We start from the raw sequence: 27983 nt of genomic DNA on the forward strand, positions 1-27983 counted from the left end.
ACAAAGACAAAAGCAGACATCCCCCCCAATTCTCCTGTTCTAAACGAGAGACAAAATCGGGTACAATATCCCGATTTTTAAAAAAGTTTCAGCCCAACTGCAGTTGCTATGCAGGATTAGCCGTTGCCACGGCAACAGCGTATAGCTGCGTCCTAATGGCCTGTCCTTTTGCCAGGCAACAAACAGCCTTGTGATGCAACTGCACCTGTCTCAGCTATGCGTTGCCATGGCGACGCCCGGGTTGCTATGGCTGCCATCACGCTAATCGCCTGGCAAGGGCAGGCCGGCAGCCTCCTGCCAGCCCAGCTGCTCCCGCTCCGGCTCCAGCCCCGGCCTCGGCCGGGCGGCCCACGGCACCGGCCGCGCTCGGGGCCTCGCCACGCCCGACACGGACGTACCCCCCGGCAAACACAGAAATCTGTCGGGGGTGGAGGGGGGGGAACCAGAGCCGTCAAAGTCACTTCTTCGCCCCGGTGCTGGTAGCTGGCATCCTGCTGCAGGGGGATGAAGACACCTCCTCGGTTTTACGGGGTGCGGCACAAAGCTAAGCTGCAGAGATGAAAGGCATCTCTGATCGCGCCACGAGGTGCTAGCACACTTGGAAAAGGTGAAGAAAGTAATTTCCATATTAGCAGCAAGCAGAAAGCAGTTGTGTAAAGACCTGATATTTGCTTCTCTGCTCAGCAGGTCACAATCTTTAGATTACCTCTCTGTGTAACACTCCTTCCACTAATGTTAGTCATAAGCAATGGCCAGATTAAAAACAAATGGAAAACAAAACAAAACAAACACACCTATTTCACTGAAGCAAAAAATAAAACTTGATTGTTCTCCACTACACACCTCTGGGATAAGCTCAAGTGCTCGCACTCCTCTGCACAGCACGTAACTACAACAAAACATGTTTTCAATCGCCTAGATGCAGGATTTACATGGAGATCTGACAGTTGCACTGGGAACACAGGCCAAATAACAAGCTTGGAAGAAAAAAAATTAACTGGTACCCTCCTCGTGAGGGTCCTGGGCTTCCATCTGCTAACAACAGGACAAGCAGACATTTTAAGGCTCTCTGCTTGCTTGCATGCATTTCAATTTCAGGTACTCTCTGCTAAAAGGTCGGGCAATGTATTTGCGAGAAAGACTGCAAGCTCAGACCGGGGGAGCGAGGAGAAGACGCTTTGCCGCAGCAGAAGAGATCAGGAAGGTAAGGTGTCCTGCAGGCTAAGTAAGCAAAAAGACTGACCATTAACACTCCCCATGTTTTGTTCACTAGCACATTTTTCATACTGTATAATTTTATTACATTTAATGTCTTACCCAAGCTTCATATGCAATACTGGATGAAAACATTTAGAGTTGTAAAATGCATCTAGTTCTTACCTTTGATATGCCTGAGGAGATGTGGGAGGTGTATTGAACACATGCGAATATGGGTGATAGGGTGTCTTTTTCAAAGCCTGAATAAGATTTTGTCTATATTCTGGGTCTATACACCACAAGGACCCCTTTCCAATACTCTGCAAAGAAAAAAGAATTAAAAAAAAAATCAAATATTTGATCTAATGGCATAGCCTTATTTATTTAGCAGTATTTGTCAGGAAAAGCAGTGGGTTTGGGTTTTTTGTCTGTTTGACAGAAGTGAACATAGTTTGTTTGTGAGAGATTATTGCTCCAGTAACAACGTATTGCAATCGTATGATTAAAATCACGCTTTCAGGAAAAAAGAAAAAAAAAAAAAAGAGTGAATGTTTGATTGCCTTTTTTTCCCTCTCTCATTACTAGTTAATTTGATTTAGTAATAGCTGGTAATTTCCCCATCATCCCATATTGGAAAAATAAGAAGTTGCAGTTACTCTTAAACGGAAACTTTGAAGAGAAGTAGATTCTTTCTGAAAGTGATTTTCTTTTCCTTTTACTGTTACACTAACAAGAAACAGGGCTAAAAAGGAGGGGTTTAAACACCCTAGCAACTGTTTTAAAAATAAAAGGACTTAATCCTTCATCCACATGACATCAGTGCCATTATACTACAGAGGAAATTAATCATCTTTTCTCCCCTAAGTGGAAAAAAAATAACCAAAAAACTCAAAACAAAAGAAAAAAAACAGTAAAATCAGTGTATAAACCATTTAAGGGTGTTGTGAAATTGTGATTGGTTAAACCAACAGTTACTGTAATTACCCCTTCCGGACGCACTGAGCAACTCAAGCAGTCAATCAGTAATGGGAAGACGACGCTGAAATTTAGCATTTCTTCTACAATTCTGAGCAGTGCCATTTCCATTCTTGCCTCAATCCCCTCAGAGGTCAGAGCGCAGATATTTTGAATTGTTTTCTGTGAGTTCTCAAACAAACAGAAAAACAACTTTCCCTTGGCTCCGTTATGAAAGCATACAAAATGATAGCTCAGGAACAGCCTTGGTCTGGTCGAGAATATGTAGAAACAAACACCAGTCCTAATTATTGACTGAACTCCACTGGCAGGCTCTCAGGGCATTATGATAAGATTTTTGGTAAACATTGACATTTTCTGGAAGAGGTGGGGGAAGGGGGAAGGCTGTACCATAGCCTCTAGCCACTTTTCAACCCAAGGCCATCCCTTTCCAGACCTCAGGATTTGTACTGGTGGAAATAGGCCCTCCGCTTAGTGCGTTGAAAAACAAACACAAAAATCACACTAGAAGTAGGAGATTATTTTCGAATGCCACAAGGAAGAACAAAACACGACACTTGCTTCCTTTCAAAAACTTGTCATCTTTGGGGAACCCCATCAACTCCTAAGCGCTGCTTTGTTCTACAGGCAGCTTTATGGTACATAGTGCCACATGCAAGGTGCTTACAAACCTCCCTCCAAGCTTACAGACTTCAAACCTGCATCAGATTCTTCCAAAAAGAAAAAAAAAAATCTTCCTCAATGTCATTGGATTCATATGTGGGAGTATCTAGCAAGTTCACAGCACAGTGTGAGACTGTGCTTGAAGGAAAAGGAGAGGGGCTGGCCCAGCCCACAGGAGCCACGACTGCATTCATTCAAAACACATCTGCTGGAAGGATGAAAAAGGAACCCTCTTCTGCATATTAGACACCGAATTCAAGTCTCTTCCATTGGGCAGGGTTCAACCCCATTTCTCCTCTTGTTTCGTAAGGGCAATGTAACCAGGAGGCCACACAACAGTCAGAGAGACAGACATCCTGCAGCTCTGGAGTCGAAGGTGGGCCCTTGTATGTCCAAAAAGTCCACAATTCAAGGGGCTAGAGAGATAGCAAGCAACAGAGACCTGACTTGAGCTTAGCTGTTAGGGCAGCCAGATAAGCTGAAGGCTAAGACTCTTGGACTTTGGTATACGTAAAGCACTACAGCAGATGACTGAAACATCCGTTTCTGGTATCAGTGATGCAAGCTGTGCGCTATGTATCTCAAGCCAGTTTGCAAAAAGGAGATTATTATGTTTATCCCCTCCTTTACATATGGGACAATAAGCCAAAAAGTTAACGTGATAAGCCCAGTAAAAGTGACTTTTTAGGCAAAGGACAGAGTCAAAAATAGAATCCAGGCTTCTCAAATTCCACTTCCATGCCCCATCCACTAGACAGAGCAAGAACACAAAAGTTCATTTTAAGCGAGCAACGTGCAAAACTGGGAACATTTTTAGAAGAAAACCTTTGCTGGATTCCTTACTCTTTACAGCATGGGATAAGCATTTAAAAATGCTGCATTTAAATACTAGCTATCTTATTTGGACTTGCTTGAACACAACATGCTGTTTTCCAAGCTTCATTTTTTTTCATTTGCATCCAAGACAGAAAGTTCATCTACCTGGAAGACATTAGCCCCCCAAAACCCTTCAAAGTTAGTAGAAGTTGAGAGGCTTACAGGATGAGGTCACTACTGAAGACCAGCTTCAAAACTTCTATTACTGTTAAGTTAAATTTGTTTAGCTTGCTGATGTTCCCATGAAAGCCAAAAACAATCTCACTGACAAACAGAAACTCTCTCACACACAAAGCACTGAGGAGAATTATACTCCTTATTAAAGGAAATAATGAGAAGGCAGATTTGCCATATTTTCACTGCAATTGAGCTGACTTGTAATTTAGCAGCAACAACAAATATAATTTAACCCAAAGCTCTCCAAGCATGCAAAGTTCCTTTTTTAAGGGATTTATTTTTCTTCTTCCACATTCACACAACAGAGCAGAATAAAAAGAAAACTGAACTGTCATCTAGTTAAGAATCCTTCCTGACAGTCATAGGTGCGAAGAGCTTCATAACTGCCTGTTTAGATGCATCATTAGTCTTCCCATATAGAGAGTAACCATAAGAAAGGAAATCACTGGAACTCAGAGCAATCAGTTAGTGATTAATTTCCATCTTATGACACTTGGCGTGCTGCTCCACTAGCTCCTCCAAGCCAGAAGTCAATAGTGTCTCCAATCAAAAAACAGAAAGGAAGGAAAAAAATCCTTGGATTACATTTGTCTCCTAGGCAACGAGTGACTGAGGAGTGGATAACAACTCCCCGATAATCTCAGCACTGGAATGTTTTCAGACTTCCTAACAATGCTTCCTCTCAAGGCTAAACGCAGTAAGCTCATTCACTCCTGCTGTTCACAGGTTACCGTTTTTATATGAGTGTTTAAGGCTATTAAAAAAGAGCATTAGTACAAGTCCCCTTTACCTCATCCAAGAGTAAACTATAATTGCAGATAATCTACTTCAAATACATTAATGAGGAGTGAAAAATAACATCTAGAAGTCATTCTGTAGAAGTTTATGGTCTAATACTTTATCTTTAAAAAAAACACCTCTTGATTATGTGTTTGCTAGTACAATTAAGAAATTATTATACCCTTTTCTGTCATTTAACATATGTGCAGGTTGCATTTAGATCTTGTGTACTAAACCTCTACTTTTTAATTCACTTATTCTTTCTGGTATCTCAAATAGACAAATCCGTTTTTCTCCCTGCAATTGAAACCACTGCATTACCATGAAAAGGTATAAGACATTCAGTGTCTAACTTATTTTTTCTCCAATTGGGCTGCACGTAGAAGTTTAGTTTAAAATCCTACTTTACACAACCTATGAGGATCCAAACTAAAAATATTTGGTGATCTTTTAATAAAATTGAGACTAAGTTGGTAATTTAAAAGTTAAGGGAAAAAAAAAAAGGCTGCTTGCTAGCTATTTTAATTGTTACAATTAGGTCTAACAGTATTACCTGTTATTAGACCTGTCTACTACTTCCCATTATAAAAAGTTTGCTTCCGTACAGCCTGCAACTAACTGCTCGGCCTTACATTTTTACCTACTGTCTGCCCAACGCTCAGTAAAAAAAATGTGTGCTGAGCTCTTTCCAAGAGCAACGGCTGGGAAAAATGCATACCCTCTCTATATAAAAATTCTGGCAAATGTTTATTTGAAGAATTTAATTTCCTTGTTATTTTAGCACAGACTTGAAATTTGTAAGGAACACAACTTTTTTCCAGGGTTGCTCTTTTCACCACCACTACACAAGCAATCTGCCCAGAATTAGGCTTTGGAAACAGTAGATAAAGGACGACAAAACAAACGGGCTCAGAGAGACTTCAGCAATTTTAACTCATCCCATCTAAAGCTCCGGTTACGGAGGCACTTTGAATCAGCACAGGACTGCGCTGCAACGGAGGAGGAGCAATTGCAGCTTCCTCCCCACTGCAGGCTCCCACATCGTTCGGACCAGTGCCACTCTTCACACAGTCATTTCAGGTATGAGATAGGGGGCCAAGCCCGAGAGGGACTAGTACCTTTGGGGTTATTTTTCAGCAGATCAGTAGCACAGGCACACAGACACCTCTAAAACTCTTTCAGTGACAATCTAGTCTCTGGCTATGGCTGCACAGCACCCGCAGGGAGGCGTACAGGAGTCCAGCCGTCTTGAAGCGCAGCCGAGCCTCCAGCTGCTCCTAACGCACCTGGCCAAGGTGCGCCTTCCCTCTACCTGAGGGCTGCAAGGGTGAAAGTGGAGTTCCCCCTAAATGGTTGCTCTGCATCTCTTCTCCCTTCACACGCGCTTTCTGGCGAGCACAGGGGCTGAATGGAGAGGGCACCTACGTGATGGAGGGCCAGGGGCACAGGCCTGCCTCTAGAAAAGGAGCAGATCAGTACATGGTCAGAGGTGGAAGGACGGTCTGCACAGCTAAGAGGCCAACAGCTTGTTGTCGCTTCCCTGGGCCAAGCTGCACTGTGTCCTCCCCAACCTGCTCTCCTATGTATCTGACCCTTCCACAAGCCAACTTCAGTAGTTCTCCTGCAAGGAAACTGTATTGCTGGCACAATCTTCTATCATTTTAACCCATTAAATGGGCTCACATTAAGGGTCTGGTGAGCACCCAGAGCTGCTGCAAAGAGGTGGACACACACAGCCAGGGAGAGGGTGGCACAAGGAACAGGAATTCTCCCTTTGTGCACTGTGAGCTGCTGCAACACTTTGCGTTTCTTGGAACAGCATGCTGAGAAAGGAAACTGGGATTCTGGCTGGACACAAGACAACTAGAAAGAGGAATGGGGAGCATACATGGGAGAACTGGGATTAGCTGGGCAAAGACGCTGGAAAACAGAGTCCTGAGGGAAAACCCAGACCAGCTGAGTAATTGAGAACAGAGATAGTGCGATGCCCAGCACCAAAGCACAGGGCAAGGCTGAAGATAGGCAGGCCGGGAGGAGAGGAGCAGAAATCAGAGGGGCTAAACAAGTGAGTGAGTGACCCTGCAGATTTGCCCAGGCACCTGAGGGAAATTCAAGTCCTTGATTAGTATCCTCCTACTTCAAACAAAACAAAACAAAAACCCAGCAAGCAAACAACTTCCCGTTGAGGAAAACCGTCCTCGCTACCAGAATGGAAAGGGATGAATATCCAGGGTTAGACTCTCCCGAAGAAAAACTCTCAATAGTAGGAACTAGGAATATGGCAGTTACCCACACCAAAGTGTTTTAGAGTGATGCCACTTTTGAGAACTATTCCACATTGGTAACTGAGGTACTTTAGGAACTAGTAAAGCGAGCAGAAAAAGCAGAAACTTTCTGTTACTAGTTAAAGGACATTTCCAGCTAGCATCTGCAGTCCCAAGTTATCATATCTTGAAATCATGCCGCTGTGACACGTCAGACCCCGATTAGGTCAGTTTAAGTTATTGTAGTCATTAACATAGGACCTGTGAACAACACTAAAGGACACTTTCTAGCAGTGATGAGGAACGTTTTGGTGTTAGTGCTCACCATTACTGGCCTAATGGTCTGCTCTCAGCATAGATGAAACCTGCTATTGTTACGGCAACTGACCTCTTTGCAAGTAATAGTAGAGATGATTGGGTATTAAAAGTTTTTAGTCTACAGAAATATTTATCATGAGCCCCTTGCGTGCAATTACCTTGCAACACCAATCTCAAAGCAAATCTTCACACACATTTGCCAACAAGTTTATCCACAGGAACGCTGTACAGCTTCTGCAGGCGTTCAAGTGTGCCATGCAAAGACAGAGGTATTTCTCCAGGACTGAGCTTTAATGAACCAATTTTTGAAATGCAAATTAAAAAAAAAAAAAGGATGACAGAAGTAAGCAAGATGACACCACTGAATTTATAACAACCACTTGAATGATTACAGCCAGGACCAGAATCTGAAAAAAATAATTGCTTTTTCCAACTAAAGAGATTTCCATTGTACATAACATATGAGAGAGAACAATGGTTCTAAACTTTGATGTCTTCACTTAAAGCACCAAATTTGAGGCTTAGGAGTCCACACTTAAAGCATCAAATTTGATGCTTAAGAGTCCAAGTAATCAGTCTGCTCCTCATAGATGCTAAGCCTCTGGAGCTCCTACTGACTTCAAATATAAAAGTATCTGGCCATACGGATGGTATTGAGAGTGCGTCTAGAGCTGTCAGGCAGCAAGGAACAGTACAAGCTCCCAAGACAACAGGTATGGCAGCAGGCTTCATAACTTAGGAGTCCCTGAAAAGAGCACGCTGCTTCACTCACCACTTCATATTGCAGTCATCCAAAAGACAGAGTAATTTTGGAAACGTTGACTAAAACAGTTTCCAGTTAGTTCCCAGACACCACAAACTAGTATCAAGAATACCTCCTAAACACAAACTCCCCTCTTCTCATCTTATGAAAAAAATATTTCTTAAGAAAAGTACGGCATTTTGGGGAAGAGGTGGAGAGGCAGGAAGAAAGGAACAAAGATACTTTTTGAATGGCACCTTACAACACCCTGCCTTCAGCTTTGAAACGAACAAAGAATGACACAATAATCACCCCCAAAAGGTACGTACCTTAACTTCCCTAAATAACTTACTCATTTGTGCTAAAGAGGGAAGCCTGCCAAGTAACTTAAAAACATTCTGCAATACAATGTGGATTATACATCCTTCACCCAATATACCACTAACGGTTTGCGAATGCAGTTGCAGACACTATGGGAAATATGCAGCTCACAACTATAAAATTCGACAAGTCTAGAGAATTAAAGGCTTCTGTGACCGTTTATGTCTTGTTGAATCAGCACTGCAACACCCAAGGGTTGCCAAGGGCACAGAGGCTTTTCAATATACAAAGGGAACTTGTGCAATGATGAACACTACTCAAAGGCCAGCTCTGTTCTATTCACTTGGAGACAGTGATGCTGAGAAAAGTGTGCCTTACTTTTTCATTTCAGCTACCCCTCCCTCACATTAGTATCACCTCCCAAAAGTGAAGGGCATCACTACTAAAATGGGACCAACTTAGAACTGTAGTTCCCTCATTTACATTAGACAGCAGCAGCATAGTAATGCCGAAACTGGGAAAATATACTATAAAAACATTTTTAAGTCATAACTGACTCAGTTGGCAAATACTCAGGTTTAGGTTTAAGATGCTGAAGCTGGTTTGCTGGTCTGCAATATTTAAAACTGTGTTGGTTATCTTCACTCATCAGTATTTAAAGTTATCAGGACAAACATAATATCGCTTGGTCTGTTCACCTACAATGGTTCAATGGTTCTCTAAATATTTTTTTATGAGTGGCCACAAATAACAGTAAAACATTATGCCTTTTAATGGCTATGTACCTTACAGGTGAGGTTGAAGGGTGCGCTAGTTACTTATTTTTTAATCAAATGAAGTAATTCGCAGAGGACAAACAGAGCATTTGAATCATCTGAGGTCAGCTAGTTAAAAAAAAATACAACTGCTAAGGAATTCTTAAAGAAAGAAAAACAAAGCCACTGCCAACGATTGCTATTATTACAAAACACATTCCTTAGATCCAGTGTAATCTGACATAAAAATTACAAATACCTATTCATGCAGTCTAAGAGAGGATTTTCTCAAAACTCTAGTGCACAGTACTGAATTTCTATAAAGCCAGCTTTAACGAACTGCGTTACAGGCCTTAACAGCAATTTTAATGACAGTAACAACTGCCTGGTAAACACTTAATTTTCATAAATCCTCACAGAGAATCCCCCAAACCTATAAACTCCAAAGAGCTAGAAACTTCCTCTGCCCTTCAGCAGAAAGTTTGTTAATGTTGTGACAGTTTGACGTGGAGAGAAAACTAAAGTAGTATTTGTTTGCAACAAAACAAAAAGCCTCACATTCATTCCTCCTTCATGTTTTCAACTTTTTCTCAGTAAACTAGCCATCACAGCTCAAAAGTTGAAAAAGAGCTCTGAGTATTTAAAACACAATTACATCGCCATAAATATACGTTCATTTAATATGTGAAAGTAAAGGTTTGGTGTTAGGCAAGGCTTGCTTCCACCCCAAGTAAACGAGCTGCATCAAGAAATCAGCTATTCTCAAGAAAACAAAAGCTTGGGGCTTTTTAAATCTTATTTTGCTCCAAGTAAAAACATCCATTAGCTCAAAACAAGACACAGAAGTTCAAGTCTCTGCTTTCATGCTCATCTCTTGATATTTCAGCTCATTTGCTCAATGAACTATCCTGAACATCAATATAGCAACCAATTGTCTAAATCCTTTAGGAGTTGGCCTGATCCTACCCCAAGTGGTGCAAGGACATTAAACATCTAGATGCCTCCGGTGTCCTTCCATTTGCAGAATGGGCACCACCTTTCAGACTGGAAGGTGGGTGGGTAAGTGTCTGTAAGCAGCTTCACCTGAATGAGAAGTATGATTTCAGTGAAAGAGCACTGCATAGCCTTAAAACAGAGCAAAACATCTCCCCCCCGACACACAAACGAACAAAAAAAATAAAACAGGAAGCCAAGCATGCAGATAAACCAGGGTACAGGAATAAAAAGGGCCAGGCTAGTGCTATGAAGTAACAACTGGAGAAAAGGAAAGACTGCGTAATTCCACTGGTAAACAAAAAATACGTATTTCACAGGTAGGACTGCGGTGTAAGATCCTGCAACGCAGAAAGCAGTATCAAAATGCACAGCAGTGTACAAAGTCACTGTTCTTCCAGTGCTAAGGGAGTTCAAAGCCTCACCAGTGGAAGAAATATTAGAAGTTTTCTTTGATCTCCGCACATTCGGACTTGCATGTGTGATCAGAGTGAAGTGTCCACTTGTGAGAAGGGCCCATGAAAAGCACTGATCTGCCTACTTCCTTCAGCCATGCCTCTGCAAGTTGAGGGCAACCCCTGGATGAGCCCAGAAAGGCTCAGAAGTAGCACAGATCCCATGGCCTCAACTACCCCCCGCCCCAACAGAGCCAAGAAGCTGCAGATAACGCCTCAGTGCAATGGCTGCAGAGGGCACAGACTGCACCAACAGCTTGGGTTTTACACAAATAAAGGCATTCACGGGCTTTTAAGCAGATTTTCAGCTCAACAACACATCGATAAATGGAAGGAGCTTAATTTGAAAACACTGATACCTCTGTTACTGGATGTTTCATTCACAAGCAAGACAACAACCTCTGCCTCCTTCACACAAGTAAAACACCTACCAGTTTAAATCAGGAGCTCAAACACCACGGACAAGCAAGGCAACTCTGGACTCCTACTCATTAGTATACAAAAGCCAGAAAGGTCTTTTAGTTTGTAACCTGCTCACTCAGCAAATCTGAGTTACTGTCAAGGACTACCCAACCAAGGCATCTCCAGCAGGGTCCAGACTCCTGATCCCACAAGGATCACATCAAAACTGGAGTGATTCTGTATCACTGCTTTAATTAGGGCTGACCCACTGTTACATGATATGTGCCCAGCTGGGGCACTGCTCCTCCTCCGGCGCATAAGCGCCTACATGCACCTTAGTGCAGGTAAGCACGCAGAAAATAATTGTCTGCAGCAGATCTGGTACATCCCATTAGCTTCCCACTATTCCGATAATAAAACTTAGTAGATGTTGCATTACGTCACCTAACTTTGAAAGTCGTATTTAGGCTGTAAGAATCTCCTTGTTGAGTCCATATGCAAAGTACCCTGTACAACTATTAGGTTGCCATATGGAAATCTTGCAAGCAACTACAGAAAGCAACGTCATTAACTGCCCTTAAACAATGCCTCATTCATATATAACCTACCAGTGTGTTGTTTTATGCTAGTGCCTAGCAACCCCAGACATTTCCCAAAGCTTTTCTAGGCTAGGCTAAGTACGGGCACTGAAGAAGAAACACTGACACTGTTGGGGAGGAACAAAGTTTAAGATCAAACAGATGCAGCAAGATTGGGCAGGAAAGTCAAGAGAGCCCAGAAGACAAGCCTGTCAGCATGAAGGGCTGCCACGCAACAGTCTTGAGAAAGATTAGGTAGCAACTAGCATTAATAATACTATTTCAGTCTATAACATTTCCGTATATAAGTGGAAAGTGTCATTAGCCCTATTTTATTGAAAAGAAAATTGAGGGAATACAGAAACAAAAGAATAAGAAAGAAGAGTTAAGTGCTCAAGGTCACTTATAAAGTAAATGACAGAGGCAAAAATAATATCCCTGTGACTCTCGACCAATAGCTGGTTTAGTGGGATGTGCTAATTTCATGTCAAAGGAGCACTGATTTAAATACCCACTGGTCATCTGATACTCTTAATGTTATCACTGGCTCCAGATTATACAACTGACAAAAATATAAATTGCCTTTTCTTACAAATATATAGTTACACAGTACATGAAAACCCAGAACAATTTTAAAACACAACCCTTCACTCAACAGACATTCAAAAAATTATTCAACACTTATATCTGTGCTAAAGGTTTGAGGGTCATTTTTTCTCTGCTAGTGTATTAATGATGAAATAAGCCAGTGAGTGAATTTCAAGGGGAAGGGGTTAACAGCAGGCAGAGTTGGGTGGGAGAGAGTAAGTTGAACTAAATCCATTAGCAGTGACAAACAGAAATAGAAATATGGAAGACCTGACAAAAGCTAATGGATTTGCACCATTTCCCCCTATAACTGTTTATTTAATGTAGGATTTTTCCTTGGTTGGTATTTAATATTTTTTCACACAATGAATTGGGAGAAAAAAACAGGCACTTTGATAAGCCCTTTAAGAGGCTGCCTAGATGTGGTGTTTTTAAGTGTCCCTGTGCTCTTTAAAGAAACACAGCTGTGTTTCTTCCTGAGCCATGCTCAGCAGCATCAACAGATCTCAGTCACCTGCAACAGACTGAAGCAGGATCTGTTTCTCCTGTAACAGAGACCTCAGTGTTACAGTTCACATTGTATCAAGATACAAATTATTTCTGCTACTTAAGTATGTATATGACTCTCAACTTTCGGGCCATTTCTACAGTAAATTCAAAAATGCTGATTTTTTGCTCCCTCTCCTCTTTCTCATGGCTGAAAAAACGAACCCTGGAAAGCAAAACGGAACACTTCCCCCAGTGCTGCAAGCATCTTACGACATGAAGCAACTTCTCAACTGCATTCTGAGCCTTAATCTCTCTTGCATAATACAAACGATCACAAATTCATCAGGAGCCTCACTTTAGGAGTGTCAAACAGCACAAATGTCAAACCCCAAACCTCACAGGCTTTTAAAAGTCAGGAACTTCACTGCTACTCAGTACCTTTGAAAACACCCTACCCAAACCCTCCTTCCTCCCAAAGGCCAGGCACAACTATGAGGTTCTGGAGAAATACCTCATAAATTAGTTAGCAAGGGATCTGAGCAAGCTCTGTGTCACGGGGGCAAATAAAGGCAGGCTTACAACTTGGCGCTTTAGTCATGACTTACGAGAGCAGCGTATTACTTAGCATTACTAACTGGAGGCAGTACATAGATAGAAAACAAGAGCAATGCCTTCAGGCATGCTGGGAGAACCTGTTTACCCCGAAAAGCAAACAGCAGCTCCCTGCTTCCTGCGTGGAGCAGGGGGAGGTGACAACGTCCCCTGCCTGTAGCAAGGACACTCCCTCTCAGGCACTTGGCAGCCTCACAGGGCCAGCGCAAACGCCAGCAGCAAGGAGCAGGGACTGCACAGACTCTCCTCAGCCGCACCTCTGAGCCCAGGGCTGCTCTCCCACCAGATCACTGCCGGTCTCAAAATTACTGCTTACGATCCCAAGCTGGGGTCACTAAAATTGCAGCACCTGTGGGACAGGGCTTCGCTAACCTGGTGGGATTGGGTATCTTATGTTTATTTTATTAGAAAACAAGCAAAAAAATCACCTAAGAGCTACATTGGTTACGGACATATAAATTACCAGATACAGAGCAGCAAATCCATGTCCACACTTGCTGCAGAGGAAGAGCACTGCTACCTTCTTCTGCACAAACCTTGTCCTGCCTTTTCTGGAGAACAAGCTATAAAAGCCTTGCCAAGAGAGGCAGAAAATGCCAGTCATACACTCCTTGATTATACCAAAGCCTTCCAGCGTGGGGAGGATCTGACCTCAGAATTGCAAGGGTATTACATATCCAGACATGCCTGCCTGCCCCCACGGGCTACCATGTTGCTGTCCGTTAAAAACACCCTCCCAAATCCTAGCTTTAACTTCAGAGATTCCCTTCTATCCACAATCACAGCAGACTGAGCTAAACTCCTCTTTCAGCCCCTCCACTCGGCAGACAAAGCAGCACCTGCCCAAGCCCCAGGCATGAGACTCTCTTGAAAGCCACTGCTAACCACATGTGCCTGTGCCGCAGCCACGCAACCATCACAGCAGCCTTCTCTGCACCAGCTCTGCAAGTCTGTGCCTCCTCCTGCAGCTCAGCTGTGGCTTACACAGTCCACGCTGTGCACAGCCGCATAAAGGCTCTTCAGGCTTGACCCATGGCTGGAGACACCTAGGGTTGTTCAGACCAACCCGGCATTCGCTCGGTGTTCATACAGGCGCAACCAGGAGACACTGCATATGTAGCTTCAGCGCAGTGCGTCTACCCATCCCCGCTGCGCAGGCACCAAGCTTGGGTTCCTGCTGCCCTCGTAGTGCAGTCCAGCTTTCTTCCCCTTCACCCTTCCCGTGGATGTACCGGCACTGACCTCACACGATGCCAAGAGCCCGAAAATTTGGGAACCAGCCCAAGAGGATAAGCGTCGTGATGAAGCATGCAAAGGTCGGAGAGGGGGAAGAGGGTGAGAAATCATATTTCTCAGCACAAAAAGGTGGTGGGCAGGGGGAAAGAAGGCTGTGTTGCAGGATCTCATCAAAGTCATCCTTAAGGTGGAGTAAGTTAAAAGGGGCAATACAGGAACTTCTCATTGTGAGAGTAATTATTCAGAGGTACTTCCATTTCCTTCAACTTTTTTTATTTTTAGGTCCACTGTAGAAGCATAGGTTCATAAAAACAACAAGAAATGAAGTTGCTTAGTCTTCAGTGTTTTATTCACAGCAAGATTAAACAAAACTACAAAGAATCCCCCCATTGTTTTCTCCATACAGCATCTGAAAAATAGATTTGACAATTATCCCTTAGGTTTTATTTGTCTGCCTTGGGTTTTTAGGTGCCTATATTTCACAATCAGTTTTACATGGGTTGCAATTGGTAAAATGCTAGGGCAGCAGATGCAACAAAAGCTTGGCATGAAGAACTTCTACAGCGTGAGCCACTGAATCAAGCATGTTTTAGAGGGGATAACTAATACTGCATTTCAGCTTCCTTGAGGACCTCCACCAGCAAAACAGACTTTAAAAGTGTGCATACAGTTTATTAGAAATGACAAAGTGATTACATTAGAGAAGTCTGATTGACAGACTCACCAGTGTGTGTGGACTTAAAGCAAAAAGATGAATATTCAGATCAAGATTTTTCCAAGGAAGCTAGAAAGTCCCTTCTCAAAACCTATAGCTTAGCAAGAATAAGATTCACAAGTTTATTCATGTTATTTCCCTAGCAGACTAGCTCTCCATTAGCAGAGCTTTCCTCAAAGTCCAAATAATTAAGGAACCTGACTCAACAGATATTCTTCGTCTATCTAAAAGTCCACTTCATTTTTCCAGATGCTGTCCAAATCCCACAGCGATTTTGCTATTTCATACAAAAAAGTAAAGGAAAAGCAAGTTTCCTCAAAATCACAGAAGAGAATTGATGTGACAGGTGACAAAGGCAACAGCCTGTAAACTAACTGAAACAAAAACCAACCGAAATAGACCTCAGTCACTGCTCAGCACACTCTTTGGTCTCAGTTGGTAGAAAACAGGATGTGAATACCAGTCACTACGTGTGGCGAGGAGGTTATTCAGAACAGCAAGATCACACACAGACTGGGTCTTTTACCCTGTAAGGAAAGAGTGGGAGGAAGGGAGGAAAAAAGCTTTCAACCCACACACTGCAGCCCTGCCTACTTGGGTTTTCCCCAGTCTCTTTTTAACTCTCACAAGTGCTTGTTTTCAAGTATACTGCTCAGAGACACCTACCCATGAAGGAGGGCTGCACTGGGAACCTGCATGTGCTTTAACTGTCCTGAACCAAGGAGGAGAAATGCCCACTCCTTAGAAAAAAAGATATTGAGGGCAATTCCTAAGAATTCCCAGCAGCCCAGAGAAGAGGGACTGCTGCAGTTGCTGAAAGGAAAACTGGCTACAAAAAAATCAAGGATTATCAGTTGGCTTAACTATGAAAACAAGAAGCTTGGGGCAGGGGAAGGGAAAAGGGAAGATGCTGCTATGTGAGGGAGCCTAGAAGCTTCTGCAAGTCAGAAGCGTTGTACCAACTTCTACGTAAGGCTAACTCACCTTCTTCACCCCCTCGCACTTGTCAGTGTCTACTCTTAGCTATTGCTCATTCTAATTATAGCATACAAGAAAGCTGCTGATCAATATTGCACAAGGGTGATTAGTGTTTAGTGATTAAACATCAGTGTATGAATTTATCTGACTCAACATGCCTGAAGTGGGAGGAAACAATGAGAAACAATTTCTGAGCTGATTCCGGTAATGAAAATTGACAATTCATTCAACACCAAATCTTAGTGCTGTGAAGAGTTTTGAAGTAGCAAGGTGGTGAAGATTTCTGCTATTCTCAGAGGGACAGAAAATTGTTTTCCTCAAAATTATTTAAGATCAAATGTGCCTTTGAACAGATCTACCCTCTAAAGGAAAAGAAAATCTCATTTGAGGATGCCCAAGTGAGGCTATTTTGATGAGACAGGTGTCATGCAAACAGGCCTGCTGTGACCTGAGTCACTGTTCCAGATCTTCTGTGATCTTTTTCTCTATCAGTTTCACACAGGAAGCCTCCACGTTTGACACACCAAAAATAGAAAAAGTTTTACAAATGAAAATCACTGTTCAAAAAAAGAAGGCTGCAACTTTTATCTTCTGCTAAATGCAAATGCATTTTCACAATAGTGCAATGAGTAATTTAAAGGACCTCATCCTGCCCATGCTTTCTTCAGACACAAGTATGTTCATCGCGCCATTACTAGATGTTGCAAAAGGGAGAACTAAGAGGCAAGAAACAAAAGTAGCAAGAATAGTAATAGGAAACAAATAACCTGAACCTGAAAAGTAACCAGAAATAATATACAAACTTCCCTACACAGAAAATACATAGCTAGGAAACAAGGTCCAAGTTGCTGAAGGCCTATCCAAAGACCAAGGAAAAGAGAAGAGGAGGGGCACCTCATCATTAATTCCATCCACACAACTGAAGATTAAAAACTCTGGGAACAGTGATCTGACGTTTTGGATCTGCATAATACACTAAACTTTGCTGAAAGAGCAGTAACCTATCCTTGAGCATGCTGATGGTGTAAAGATCTGCTATCACTAGCTTCATAGTCAACAAAAAGAGGAAACCAGACACACCAGCTCCAAAACGACAGTCTGTGCAACTGTCCAAAAGGTTACTGTCTTTATAATTGTATCCAGGTACCATAAATGTTGAAATCTGTACTGTATATAAAAGGATTTCTGCAATTGCTGTATTTTTCTCACATAAGACTCTAGAGGAAGATAGTAAACATACCAACCACAAAAAGAGAAGAAACTTGGCAGACTACAGCTTTATTATAACCTCCAGAATCTGGCTTTAATATTGCCAATTCATGGCATTTTACCATACTGGGATTTTAGGTATTTATACTAGGAAGTCATGAGATAGATAGTGCAAAAGTCACGGAAAAAAAACAAAAAAAAAATGCTAACACTTCTAGTTGTCTCGGTTTCTGCAAAAAGCCTGGAAGAGGATCTTACAAAAGCCATCATGATTTTTAAGCCAATTTCATAACTTTTAAGGCCCGAACGTCTTTATTAATAGCCCCACATACCATCTCTATCATATGCATCTGTATTTTAAAATGCACACACCACGGCCACTAACAGTACTTTAAAAACCACACACATGCACATGCACACACACACCACTACTCCTCACCTGGATTATCACAAAACTGCCTCCTCTTGGAAACAAAAATAACATATCTGTATATAAGGCAAGAAGGAATTACAACCCATTAACAGAACTGAAGTCAAATGTGGCTTAAATTGAAAAGCCATTTAAAAAAACTCTGGAATCGTTCTATTGTTTAAACTGATGCCAAACAACAGGAATTGACAGACAGTCAGAATAAGAAAAAACAAAGTGTTATTGGTGAAGCAAATTCTTGCCCCTTTTTAACGCATTTCTAAATTAAACATTCAGAGCGCAAATCCAAAAACAAGTTTGTGAATTCTATTTTATAAACTAGGAGGGGGAAAAAATGAAAGTAGATATGGCACACAAATGGATAATTCTATCCATAGCTAAGACATGGACTCATACCCAGTCAGCTTAAGATCAGGCAAACGCATTTTTGGCATACTAGACGTTGGAGGGTGAGAGAGACTACAGTGGTGGTGGAGGAGTAGATGTTAATTAGCAAAAGGGGCTAGATCATAAGGATATTTACTTTGAAACTAAAATAAGGCAAGTATATTACTGAGGTGGGGGGGGGGTGAGGGAGAAGGAGCATATTTTCCTTTTTTTTTCCCCCCAAGTCAGCAAGAAGCAGAATAAGAAAGCAAGATTTTTCCTACAATTTCAATACAAGTTAAAAATCAAAGCTTTCTAAATGAAAATCTTGTATTTCTTCTCAAACAAGATGAATGAGAGAAAAGGTCATCTCTTAATGGAAAGAGTCATAATTCTATTTCTGCTTTTCCAAATTCAAGAGTACTGAGCTCTAAAAGCCAATAGCATATGATACATCAAAGCAGACTTGTTAGGCCAGGAACACTTAACTTTATTCCTGAAAACAAAAGCATCACTGCCTAAAAGGCAGAGAAGTCTTGCAATTATTTTAGCAAAATCTGAGGAAACAAAAATTAGTCGAAGTAGAAGTGCTTTACTAAATTTTAAGCGCTGGTTTGTTTTGAAAGAACAAGAGAGACAGTTCAGGTTAGCATCTTAATTCAGAGCGATCTGTTTAGATTAACTGGTAACCATTCATGGCAACAGAACACTTGTATCCTACGGAAATTTTGCACAGACATATCACTAGGACAGCATATCGCTTTCCTAGCACAGAGATGCAAGTGGACCGAAAGCTTTGTGTGACAATCCAGATCCAAACTACTTCTTGCTCCCATTGTATGGAGAAAGGGTCTGATATCTAAAAAACAATATGGCTATGTAAGGAGTTAAAATATACATGAAGACAGACAGATGCATAAATAAACAAATTTAAGCAGAAAAGGAGGTGCAGTCTGAAGAATAAAATCCCATTTGTCTCAATAGCTGGGAGCAAGCACTGTACTAAGTCTTCAGTGCAATTTGTCTCTTTATGACAGCTTCTTTCCTGTTTCTCTGCTGTACAGCCAAGAGTCTAAAAAGCACTAGAACTTGATATAAAATTGTAAAAACAAATCTATCCTCTTTTACAACAGCAAAGGTTTGTATATTTAGCACCGAGATTTGAGTAAGGACAATTCTCATTTTTTGAGAAGGGGGAAGGGAAAGAAAACCCAAACAAACTACTGCAATGAGATAATTATATAACAAGAAATTTGTTGTGTTAATTGCCAAAATAGGAAAAACTTTTTGGACAAACCATTCAGCTATTTCAAAACAAAACAGGCAACACTGAAAGCCAGTATCTCTCTGGTTCCCAACTATCTCAGCCACATATTGCCTTCCTAACTTCCAATCTTTCCCAATTAAATACTGAAAATCCCCGTTTTCATCCCTGGGGCACCCCATTCTTCATACTTTAGCTATGCAGGCCAAACCAATGAATCATTTACACTATTCACCTACAGCTTCTTAGCCCTAAAGTACTTCAGGCAGGGTGGGATGATATAAAAAACATACTTATAAATTTAAGTGAAAGTAATGATAAATTTTATCTCTGAAGGGGGGTCCTGCAGAACTAAATACATTTTGACCCAGGAGTTCTCAATGAATTTTCTCTCAAAGGCGAGGTGTAATTCTAGCTCCAACTAAAGCAGCAGCATGCAGTTCTTAAAGCTGTCAAACGTTTCTCTCCAGAAGTCTTTTAAGTGGTCTTAAAAGTAGTAAGAATCTTTGGAAATGCAGTTTTTCTGTATTAATCTAGGGCTAGAGATGGCTGAGCACAGACAGTCAATGTGAGACAAGGGTACTGAGGAGAATCTTTGCAAATACAGTTTCTCTGCATGGCAAGGATTTTACTCCTAATGATTAACCATGTGAGAACCATTTAGTTCTACCCAACAATTTAAAGAAAACAGATCAAACTGCAGAATTTCTACATTTATTACATTCTGTATTACTTGCCCATAACAGTGATGTTTTCCCCCTTTCCCCAAATCTAACAGTAGAGAATTTCATTAACTATTTCCTTATTTTCACTAGCTCACACATAATGTAAGGAAAGGTGTATTCCACCTCTCCTCCCTTCAAATAAAAGGGGTGAGGAAAAGAGATAAAAATACATATATGAAAGTTTTGAGATTAGGTATCTAGGAATCTAACCCAAACCTCATATTAACCCCCGCAGCTCCTGCAAGTTGCACCGTAGGCATTTTATTTACTGCAAAATCGGAAAAAACATTTGCAATAATTGCCTCATCTCAGCGAGTACCCTACCACAGTAGGCAGCCATGGGATCTCATAAATTCAGCTCTGGAGCAAAACCTAATTTTCTGCTGATAGCTTGAACGAGTGTGAATTCTACTGTTAGCATTCAACAAGATTCTCTGATGCAAAAATCTCATAAACAGGTTTCTGCTTCACGGACTGCCACAGTCACCTTTTCACAGTGCTGAGGCTTCCCCATAGAGATGCCCATTCATTCCTCTGCTTACCAACTATCTTTTTTCAGTAAGTTATATCGGTGTTTCAAAATCCAGTCAGTACTCAGCTAATGGCAAACAGTTATGTTCACTGCTGCAATGAAGTACAGCAATTCAGCATGCTGTAGATACTGTTTTGGTATCTTAAGTCACTGGCTTAGGACAGCAGCTTCGTTTCTTTTCTACTGTAGCAAGGAAAATCCCACTCGTATCTGAGATCCTTGGAATAAGTCCTCTCGCAAATTCCTACAGCAGTTCCCAGGATGAAGTTTCCATAACAGCCAGAAATGGAATTCGAAGAACATAACTAAAAAATTACAATGTATTCTCTCCAAAATGACTATTATGGATCAGTGACTAAGATGCAGAGACGTCATTTATGGCTACAAATTCTACTTTCCACAGCTCTCGGTCCCTATTCTGCTAGCGTTTACTCAAGAGTAAATCAAAAGCAACTCCACTGAAGTCAGGAGTTCAAACTGGTGGGAGAAAAGAAGAAAAAAAACAAGCAACATTGCAGACTAAAAAGGGCCAACAGTGACCTATCAAAAATGCAGAAGGGAAAAAACATTTTCAGGCCAAAGGAGCAGGTCACTCCACTTTTTCCTCCCTAATGACTCTTGCACAGCCTCAGTCCTGGGTGAATATGAGACCACTTGTATCTACAAGAAATTTAGGAATTAGTAGAAGCAATTTGAATTGCCAATGAGTATGTAAATCTTGTCAGTGCCCAAATAAGTCTGTTATAAATGTACTTCTTTTAAGGGGAAAAAAACTATGTTTTTACTGCCCTTACGATAATCTTTGCTAAAGGATCAGACACTGTAGTGATGAGCGTGGTTCTGAACACAGTATCTGAACTCCTAGGTGTCTCAGCAATTCCAGGCACTTGATGAGCAAGACTCTAAAGGCAGAAGAAGAGAAATCATGGAAAGATCTCATTGTGGGGTTATGGCGTTTGCCATTTCTCCAGTCCCCATATTTAATGGAGAGAATTGCAGTGAGCTTCAGTTCTGGACACTAATTTTGCTCAAAAGGAAAATGTTTCCGCGAACTCCCACTAAGAACAGCACAACTAATGCGTTCCTTTCCCCCATGTATACATCCAGCTAGTCACAAGCCAGCTAGACACTACAGAATTGTTAGCGTCCCAGTAATGAATTTTAGATTTACTATCCAACATCAAGAATATTTCTCTTCTTTTAAAATAGCGACCTTTGCCTCCACAATTAAAGAAAACACAGAGCACAACTACTGTGACTGAATTCTTCCAGAACAAAGAAAACATATAGAAGTAGCTAAGTCAGGAAAACTAAGGTGGAAGACTGGTCAAAGCATTCAAACAGACACCCAGCATCTATTTCATCTTTAAAGTTGTCAGAATGCAAGCCTCAAGGACAGGAGCTCTTAAGTGCATCTGAAAGGACTGCCTGTTTCTCTCTCTTGCTTGTCAATTAAGCATTGACAGACAATCACTTTTGGTACCTCCTCTCTCCCCCAGCCTGCCTGTAATAATTTCAACTCTCCAGAGTCCAGAGTCGACCAGGTATCCTTTTTTGGCCAGTTCTGAGACCTAAGAGCAGGTGGGGAATGGTTGGGAGAGGGGCTGAACTTACCAGGAATTATTACCGAGGGCAGGCGTCAGCAAGCAAAATAACATTTCATTTTTTACTTGAGGACTAAAACTGAACTACTGAATCACAACAGGCAAACTGCCATGACTGAAAAAGCAAAATCGCATAATTCTTAACAAATTTATTCTTTATAACAAACTGACTTAAACTAAAAGTACCACAAAATCTGCAAGATTCATAGGTGTCTCATTAAAGAAAACCTTCTTCACTATCTTCTTTTACATATAAGATAGGAGGCTTATATTGGTTCAAAATACCTTACTATGAATCAAATTAGAGCAAATACTTAGTGGGGGAAATCTTAATTAGCTGAAAGAATACACACAAGCATGCAACACAGTCCTTCCCTAAATGCTCACTGAGCAAAACTTAACCAGAAGCAGCCATATGTCTTTTTTTTTTTTTTTTAAAAGCAAAAATGCGTTCACTTATACCAAGCCTGAATGCATCCAAACATATTGCTTTGTTACAGCTACCTACAGGGCTTGCATGATCAACTTATCTAGCAATGTTCTGCCCAGTCTTGAAATGACAGAAGTCAATCACTTCTAAACACTAAGCTGCTGTTGATCAACACACAAATACCAACAAACCAAATTAAATATGGAGTCACATGGGGTTTCGTTTTCATAAGGATTTCAACATGTGTTATCCTAGATTATTCATTTGTTTTAAGCAGTTTTATCATGAAAATATAGTAATATGACAGTTTAAAATAACTGAGAAGTAGCAAGTATGAGCCTCCTGGAGAGTAGACCTTAGTAATAAGAATTTTTAAACCCCAGCAGGCTAGATGTCCAAACAACTTTACTAGAAATGCAGAGCTGTCACAGAAATCGTCTAACATTTAAGCTACCCGGGGTTAGTGGGTGGAACATACCACCTGTCTAACATGAGGGCAAAGACAGGGAACTTCTTCAGCGAGTTACAGGCTTCTTCAGGCTGTCTGAAGGGCATTTTCGACAGAAACTATTCAATCACGATCAGATCTTTTGAGCTCTTTTTCAAGAGATCTTCACCAGGGAAATGAAGCCTAACAGCACAACTTGCTGTTCTGTTTCAGCCAATATAAAATACTTCACTTCCCTTTTAGGCAAAAGAAGGAGGAAGTCTAAGGGACACATGTTTTGTAATTAAAATGGATTCTTTGATGTTTCGCTGCAGAACTGAAGTGTGAGACAAAACAGAGACTGCTTAGGGAGGCTAGCTGGCCCAGTTAATCTTTAAAGTTCAGCCACAACTGGTAGCGCACTCGCTGTAGTGTGACCGGCGCTCAGAGGCATTTCCTACGCCTCCTCACATATAGAAGCTATAGGAGCCGCATTGTAATTCCCCATGGTTAAGCATTTGTTAATGGACGCGTAAAGCGTTCCTGCGTACATACTTCAACCTGAGCGCTGGTGAGGCCTGCTGTGCTCAAACCAGAGGGCTGCCCCAAGATTTGTGCTTCATTTGCTGGCAGTAACAAGCTCTCGGGGAATCAAGAAGAAACATAGGTGGTGAATGAGAAAATAAAGGCAGCTTCACAGAAAAGCTTGACAATTGATTTTACGGACACCCCTCCTTAACAGGCCCCTACTGTAATAGCTTTTTAGAGGTTGCATAGCACAGCTCCACTCAAACCCACCTCTACTGCTAGTATTAAGACCTCTGGGCAAAATAAAGAAATAAACCTTACAAAGTTAAGAAAACACAGGCTCCTGCGCACACGTAGCCCTGCACAATTTTCTTAAGACCATTTCATGCATATCACATTGGCCCAATCCAGCATGAAGCATGCGTGCGACCAAGCATACAGCCAGCCCTCGTGCTTTAAATGAGGCTTGCACCCTTGCAGCTGGGAGCATGTCCACGTTGCTTCCCTTTCCCTTCTACTCTTAGCTGTAGCTGGATCAGCTCACTGACCTGACTGAATACTATGGGCATCGTTTCATTTTGGACTAAATGGAGTTCAGCACAAGGCCAGTGCTGGCACCTCATCTGACCACAATGACCATGTGCTAAGCAGGGAACTGAAAGCAAATGTCCCCAGCAGGAAAAAGCCTCCAATCATAATTAGCCTTTTTATACTCATATGGTCCTAGCCTTTATTTTGCAGTAGGCACCATCCACCAGGCAGTTTTGCACTCATTCTCACTTGAGCTGCCAGCCTCTGTCTGGCCTTTCTTCTATGAGGATGATATATATGTCTGTCTTGCCCTCTTTGGTAATACCGACCTAAGGCATTTCCCAACCTTCCCATCCTCACTGCTCCCTCAGTCACACCAGCACAACTGTCTGTCGCACTGTGCTGTGACCTAAATCAGGAAATTAAGCTGAAAAGCAACTCAAGAATTAAAGAAGAAAACAAGGAAGTCTAGCTGACTCAGATCTCTGACCAGAGCTCTGGCTTGTCACAAAACCACAAAAATTGTTTGAGAAGAGTGCTCGGACACGCAGCTAGGAGAAAAGGAGGTGTGACGACTGCTAAAAAATGGGTTCATCAAACCAACCACAGCCCAAGTCCGACAGGTGAAGAGTAGCTTGTGCCTGCTTTCCTGTCCAGGCTCTTTCAGTGCTGCTTAAGCCATTTTTAATATTATATTTGCTGTGGGTTAGGAATACACACATGGCCAGTTATTCCAGTTACTTAACCAAGTAACTGGTACAATCTGGTAGGTCAATCACCTGTCAATGTACAACAAAACCCATCTCAGTTACCCAGAGGGCTGTCTGCCTACTGGCTATCTCATCTAAGACTTGCAAGATAACATAAATATCCTGGACATAAAGTTCAGAGCACCTTCCGGATATTGCCAGCTCTTCAAATTACTTGGTATAGAACTGATTGCGCTCTGTGCAGCTCTACACTAGTTAATATAGGCAGTCAGTCTCTACTGGAAAGAACATGCTATAATGTAAAGTGAACCAGCTAGAAGCTAGAGAAATGGAAGCATATTCCTTCCACATGCAGCTTTGGGAAAGCTATTATTTAAATATTGTGTACAAGTTCTTGGTTTTGCACTTTGAAAACAAAACTGAACAGGGTTCAAGAAAAGCTCTCCATAAATTGTTTGATATCTGGAAAACTCGTATGACAGTAAGGTTCTAAGGTTTATGATCAAGTCATTTTTTTTATTTCTCCAGAATAACATGACCTGCATTTCTCTGAAACACAATTTGAGGAGAAAATTTCTGATAGCTAGAGAGCTTTTTAATATGACAAACGAGGGCATAACAACATGGATTTTAAGTTAGACTAGACAGATTCCTGCTCAAAAACACAGCATTTCCTTTTAACAATTTGGGAAATTAACAGCTGGGTCAGCTTATTTAGGATATTATTTTATTAACGGAGCCAACATCATTTGAAGTCTTTAACATGAGACTCGGTGGGTTTTTTTTTTTTTTTGGCTCCACCAGATGTTATAAACATAGCGAAATTCTCCTGCTTGTGTTATTTGGGTCAGTCTGGGTGATAACAATATTAAAACTGGAAGAGATCATTTCTGTCCCCAGAGTGCCAAATATGCTTTCACAGGAGATCTTCTCAAATGACGTTAAGAGAGAGAGAACACTGTCACCAGTCCATCGCCTTTGTGTATATGCAGATTGGCTTAAGAGACCCTAATAAAGAACAATCGGGCTCCTTTTCTTCTCACTCTAGCTAGCTCTTATCTTTCCTTAGGGTTTCACCTGCCAAACCCCCAGACATTAACACACCAGGACAGAAAGACATGCACAGGACAGAATTGCAAAACGCCTCTCTGCCTTGTGCTGGGGTCCTTCCCGCAAGGATTCCCCTACCGCTCGGCTTTTGCATGCGGCCAGTGAGAAAGGCTCCGGAAAGGCAGCGTGTGAGACAAGGACAACTCTGAAGCGGGCTCTCTCAGAGCCCAAAGACTGCTCAAGCAGTCCCTCAGATCTCACAGCCTGCTCCAGACAGAGGAGGAGCCTGGCTGGATCTCCATGACCCAGTTATGGACCACGTACTTCTAAGAATAACCTCTACATCAAGTGAGGAGAATTTTATTCTCCCATCCCCATAAACATATCCCTTACCTTCATTACATTTTTATTAAGATGTCCCTCTGCACAAGTGCCAAACAAACCTTTAAGAGTCTTGAATGTCCTCAGTGTGCACACAGTCAGGGGCATGTGTGCGTATCCCTTTCTCAGACAACGCAGAACAGACACAAAGAGGAACCCTCTTGACAGGGTGGATGTCTAAAAAGGCACGGACCAGGGAAAAGACATCAGAATAGCAGAAAGAAGCATGAGACAAGAGCCCCAGCTTTTATGACTGTGTGCCGTTAACAGAGACTAAAAAGATTTTTTTAAAAGCCAACAATGTCCAACATTCATTGCCCTCATCCACTTATTTGATAATAATGACTGAGAAAGTTTGCACTCCTTCAAGGTATACACATACCACATGCCCTGAAAATACAGTCTTATCAGTCTTTGTTCAAAACAGGAATCCCTATGCAAATACCATGAATCTTCAAGGGGGAAAAAATAGGGCTTCTAATAAATTCGTTCAGCAGACCCTTAGCTACAGCAGCACTAGTGGGCGCAGCTATAATTACAGCAAACCTACATAATGCGTCTGAACTAGCTTAGCCCTTTCCCTGCAAGCAGAGAAGCTGCCACATCAGTAACTCCGTTGCTAGGGCAACTGCTTACTTTCCATATCAACTGCAAACTCGTTGCTATGGAGACACATATACAAGAAAAATTCCTCTCTATAGCCAAGGACCAGATGGTAGGGAAGTCAGAAAAGTCATGGGCTAACGCATTGTACTAAATGGGACATACACTAGAGGACATTTAAATCTTTATGTTCACAATAGGATTAATCTGAATGACTGAATTCACAGGTCCAGTGGTATAAACAAAGCCAGGGAATTCCTCTTATACTTCCCATCATGTGACACTTTATACTCTGGCCAACTATTATTAAACTGCTGAGCTCAATGCAGAGAAGTTTGCTCTGTCAAGGGCTCAGCATTCGCCCTTCTTCAGCCCTTCTCTCTGTCTGGCTCCAGGAGATCAGCCTCACAGCAAAGTTACATGAATAGGCACTTTGTAGGGCTGCCAGGTAAGCCGATGGTGCTGCAGTTGAAGTCTATCATTCAGGAACAGCAGCAATATATAAACAAATCCTAGGAGAAAAATGCCTTCTCCCAGCATTCCACACATCAGACCTAAAAACATCAGAAGAGGCAAGCTGAAACCTGAAGTGATGCAGTTTGTGGGTCTTTTTCTGTCACAAGGATCTCGCCACAGGAAATGCAAGCATTCATATGCATACTTAAAAAGCTGCATACTATTAACTACATATTTAGCCCCATGAATATAAACTAGTGGAGGCCAAGACTGAGAAAACGACTATGCTGAGGGAATTCAAAAAAGAATTAAGTGTTCAGCAGAACTTTTTTTAGAAAAACGATTACTAAAAGACTACACAAACAAACGCTGGAAAGCACAACTATGAGAGGAAAAGCTTCTAGCTTTTCACAATGTGTCAACACACATCAACTAGCAAATGCCTGCAATTCCCAACACTGATTAACTCCTTCCCCCTGTACTGTACGCGTTTCAGAGCCTAGCTTGTTAACATTTGAGGACTTGCCATTTGCTAAATGCCTTTTCCACATCAGAAGACAGGCAGATTCCAAACCAGCAAGTTTGCTGAGTCCAGCTACAAACTGGAAGAATTGTCATGAAAT

At 41.7% G+C, this 27983-nt stretch overlaps 1 protein-coding gene across 25 annotated transcripts in view; it reads right to left on the reverse strand.

Annotated features, from left to right (window-relative positions):
* The window catches only part of FOXN3 (forkhead box N3), a 223241-nt gene that overhangs the window by 108716 nt on the left and 86542 nt on the right, over positions 1–27983 (reverse strand). For all 25 annotated transcript variants that reach the window (XM_068946783.1, XM_068946786.1, XM_068946781.1 and 22 more), the window contains one exon: positions 1381–1517. In XM_068946783.1, coding sequence (XP_068802884.1) covers positions 1381–1517 — 137 coding nt within the window. The remainder of the gene's footprint in view (positions 1–1380; positions 1518–27983) is intronic.

The sequence above is a fragment of the Struthio camelus genome, chromosome 5 (assembly GCF_040807025.1).
Source record: "Struthio camelus isolate bStrCam1 chromosome 5, bStrCam1.hap1, whole genome shotgun sequence".
Classification (NCBI taxonomy): domain Eukaryota; kingdom Metazoa; phylum Chordata; class Aves; order Struthioniformes; family Struthionidae; genus Struthio; species Struthio camelus.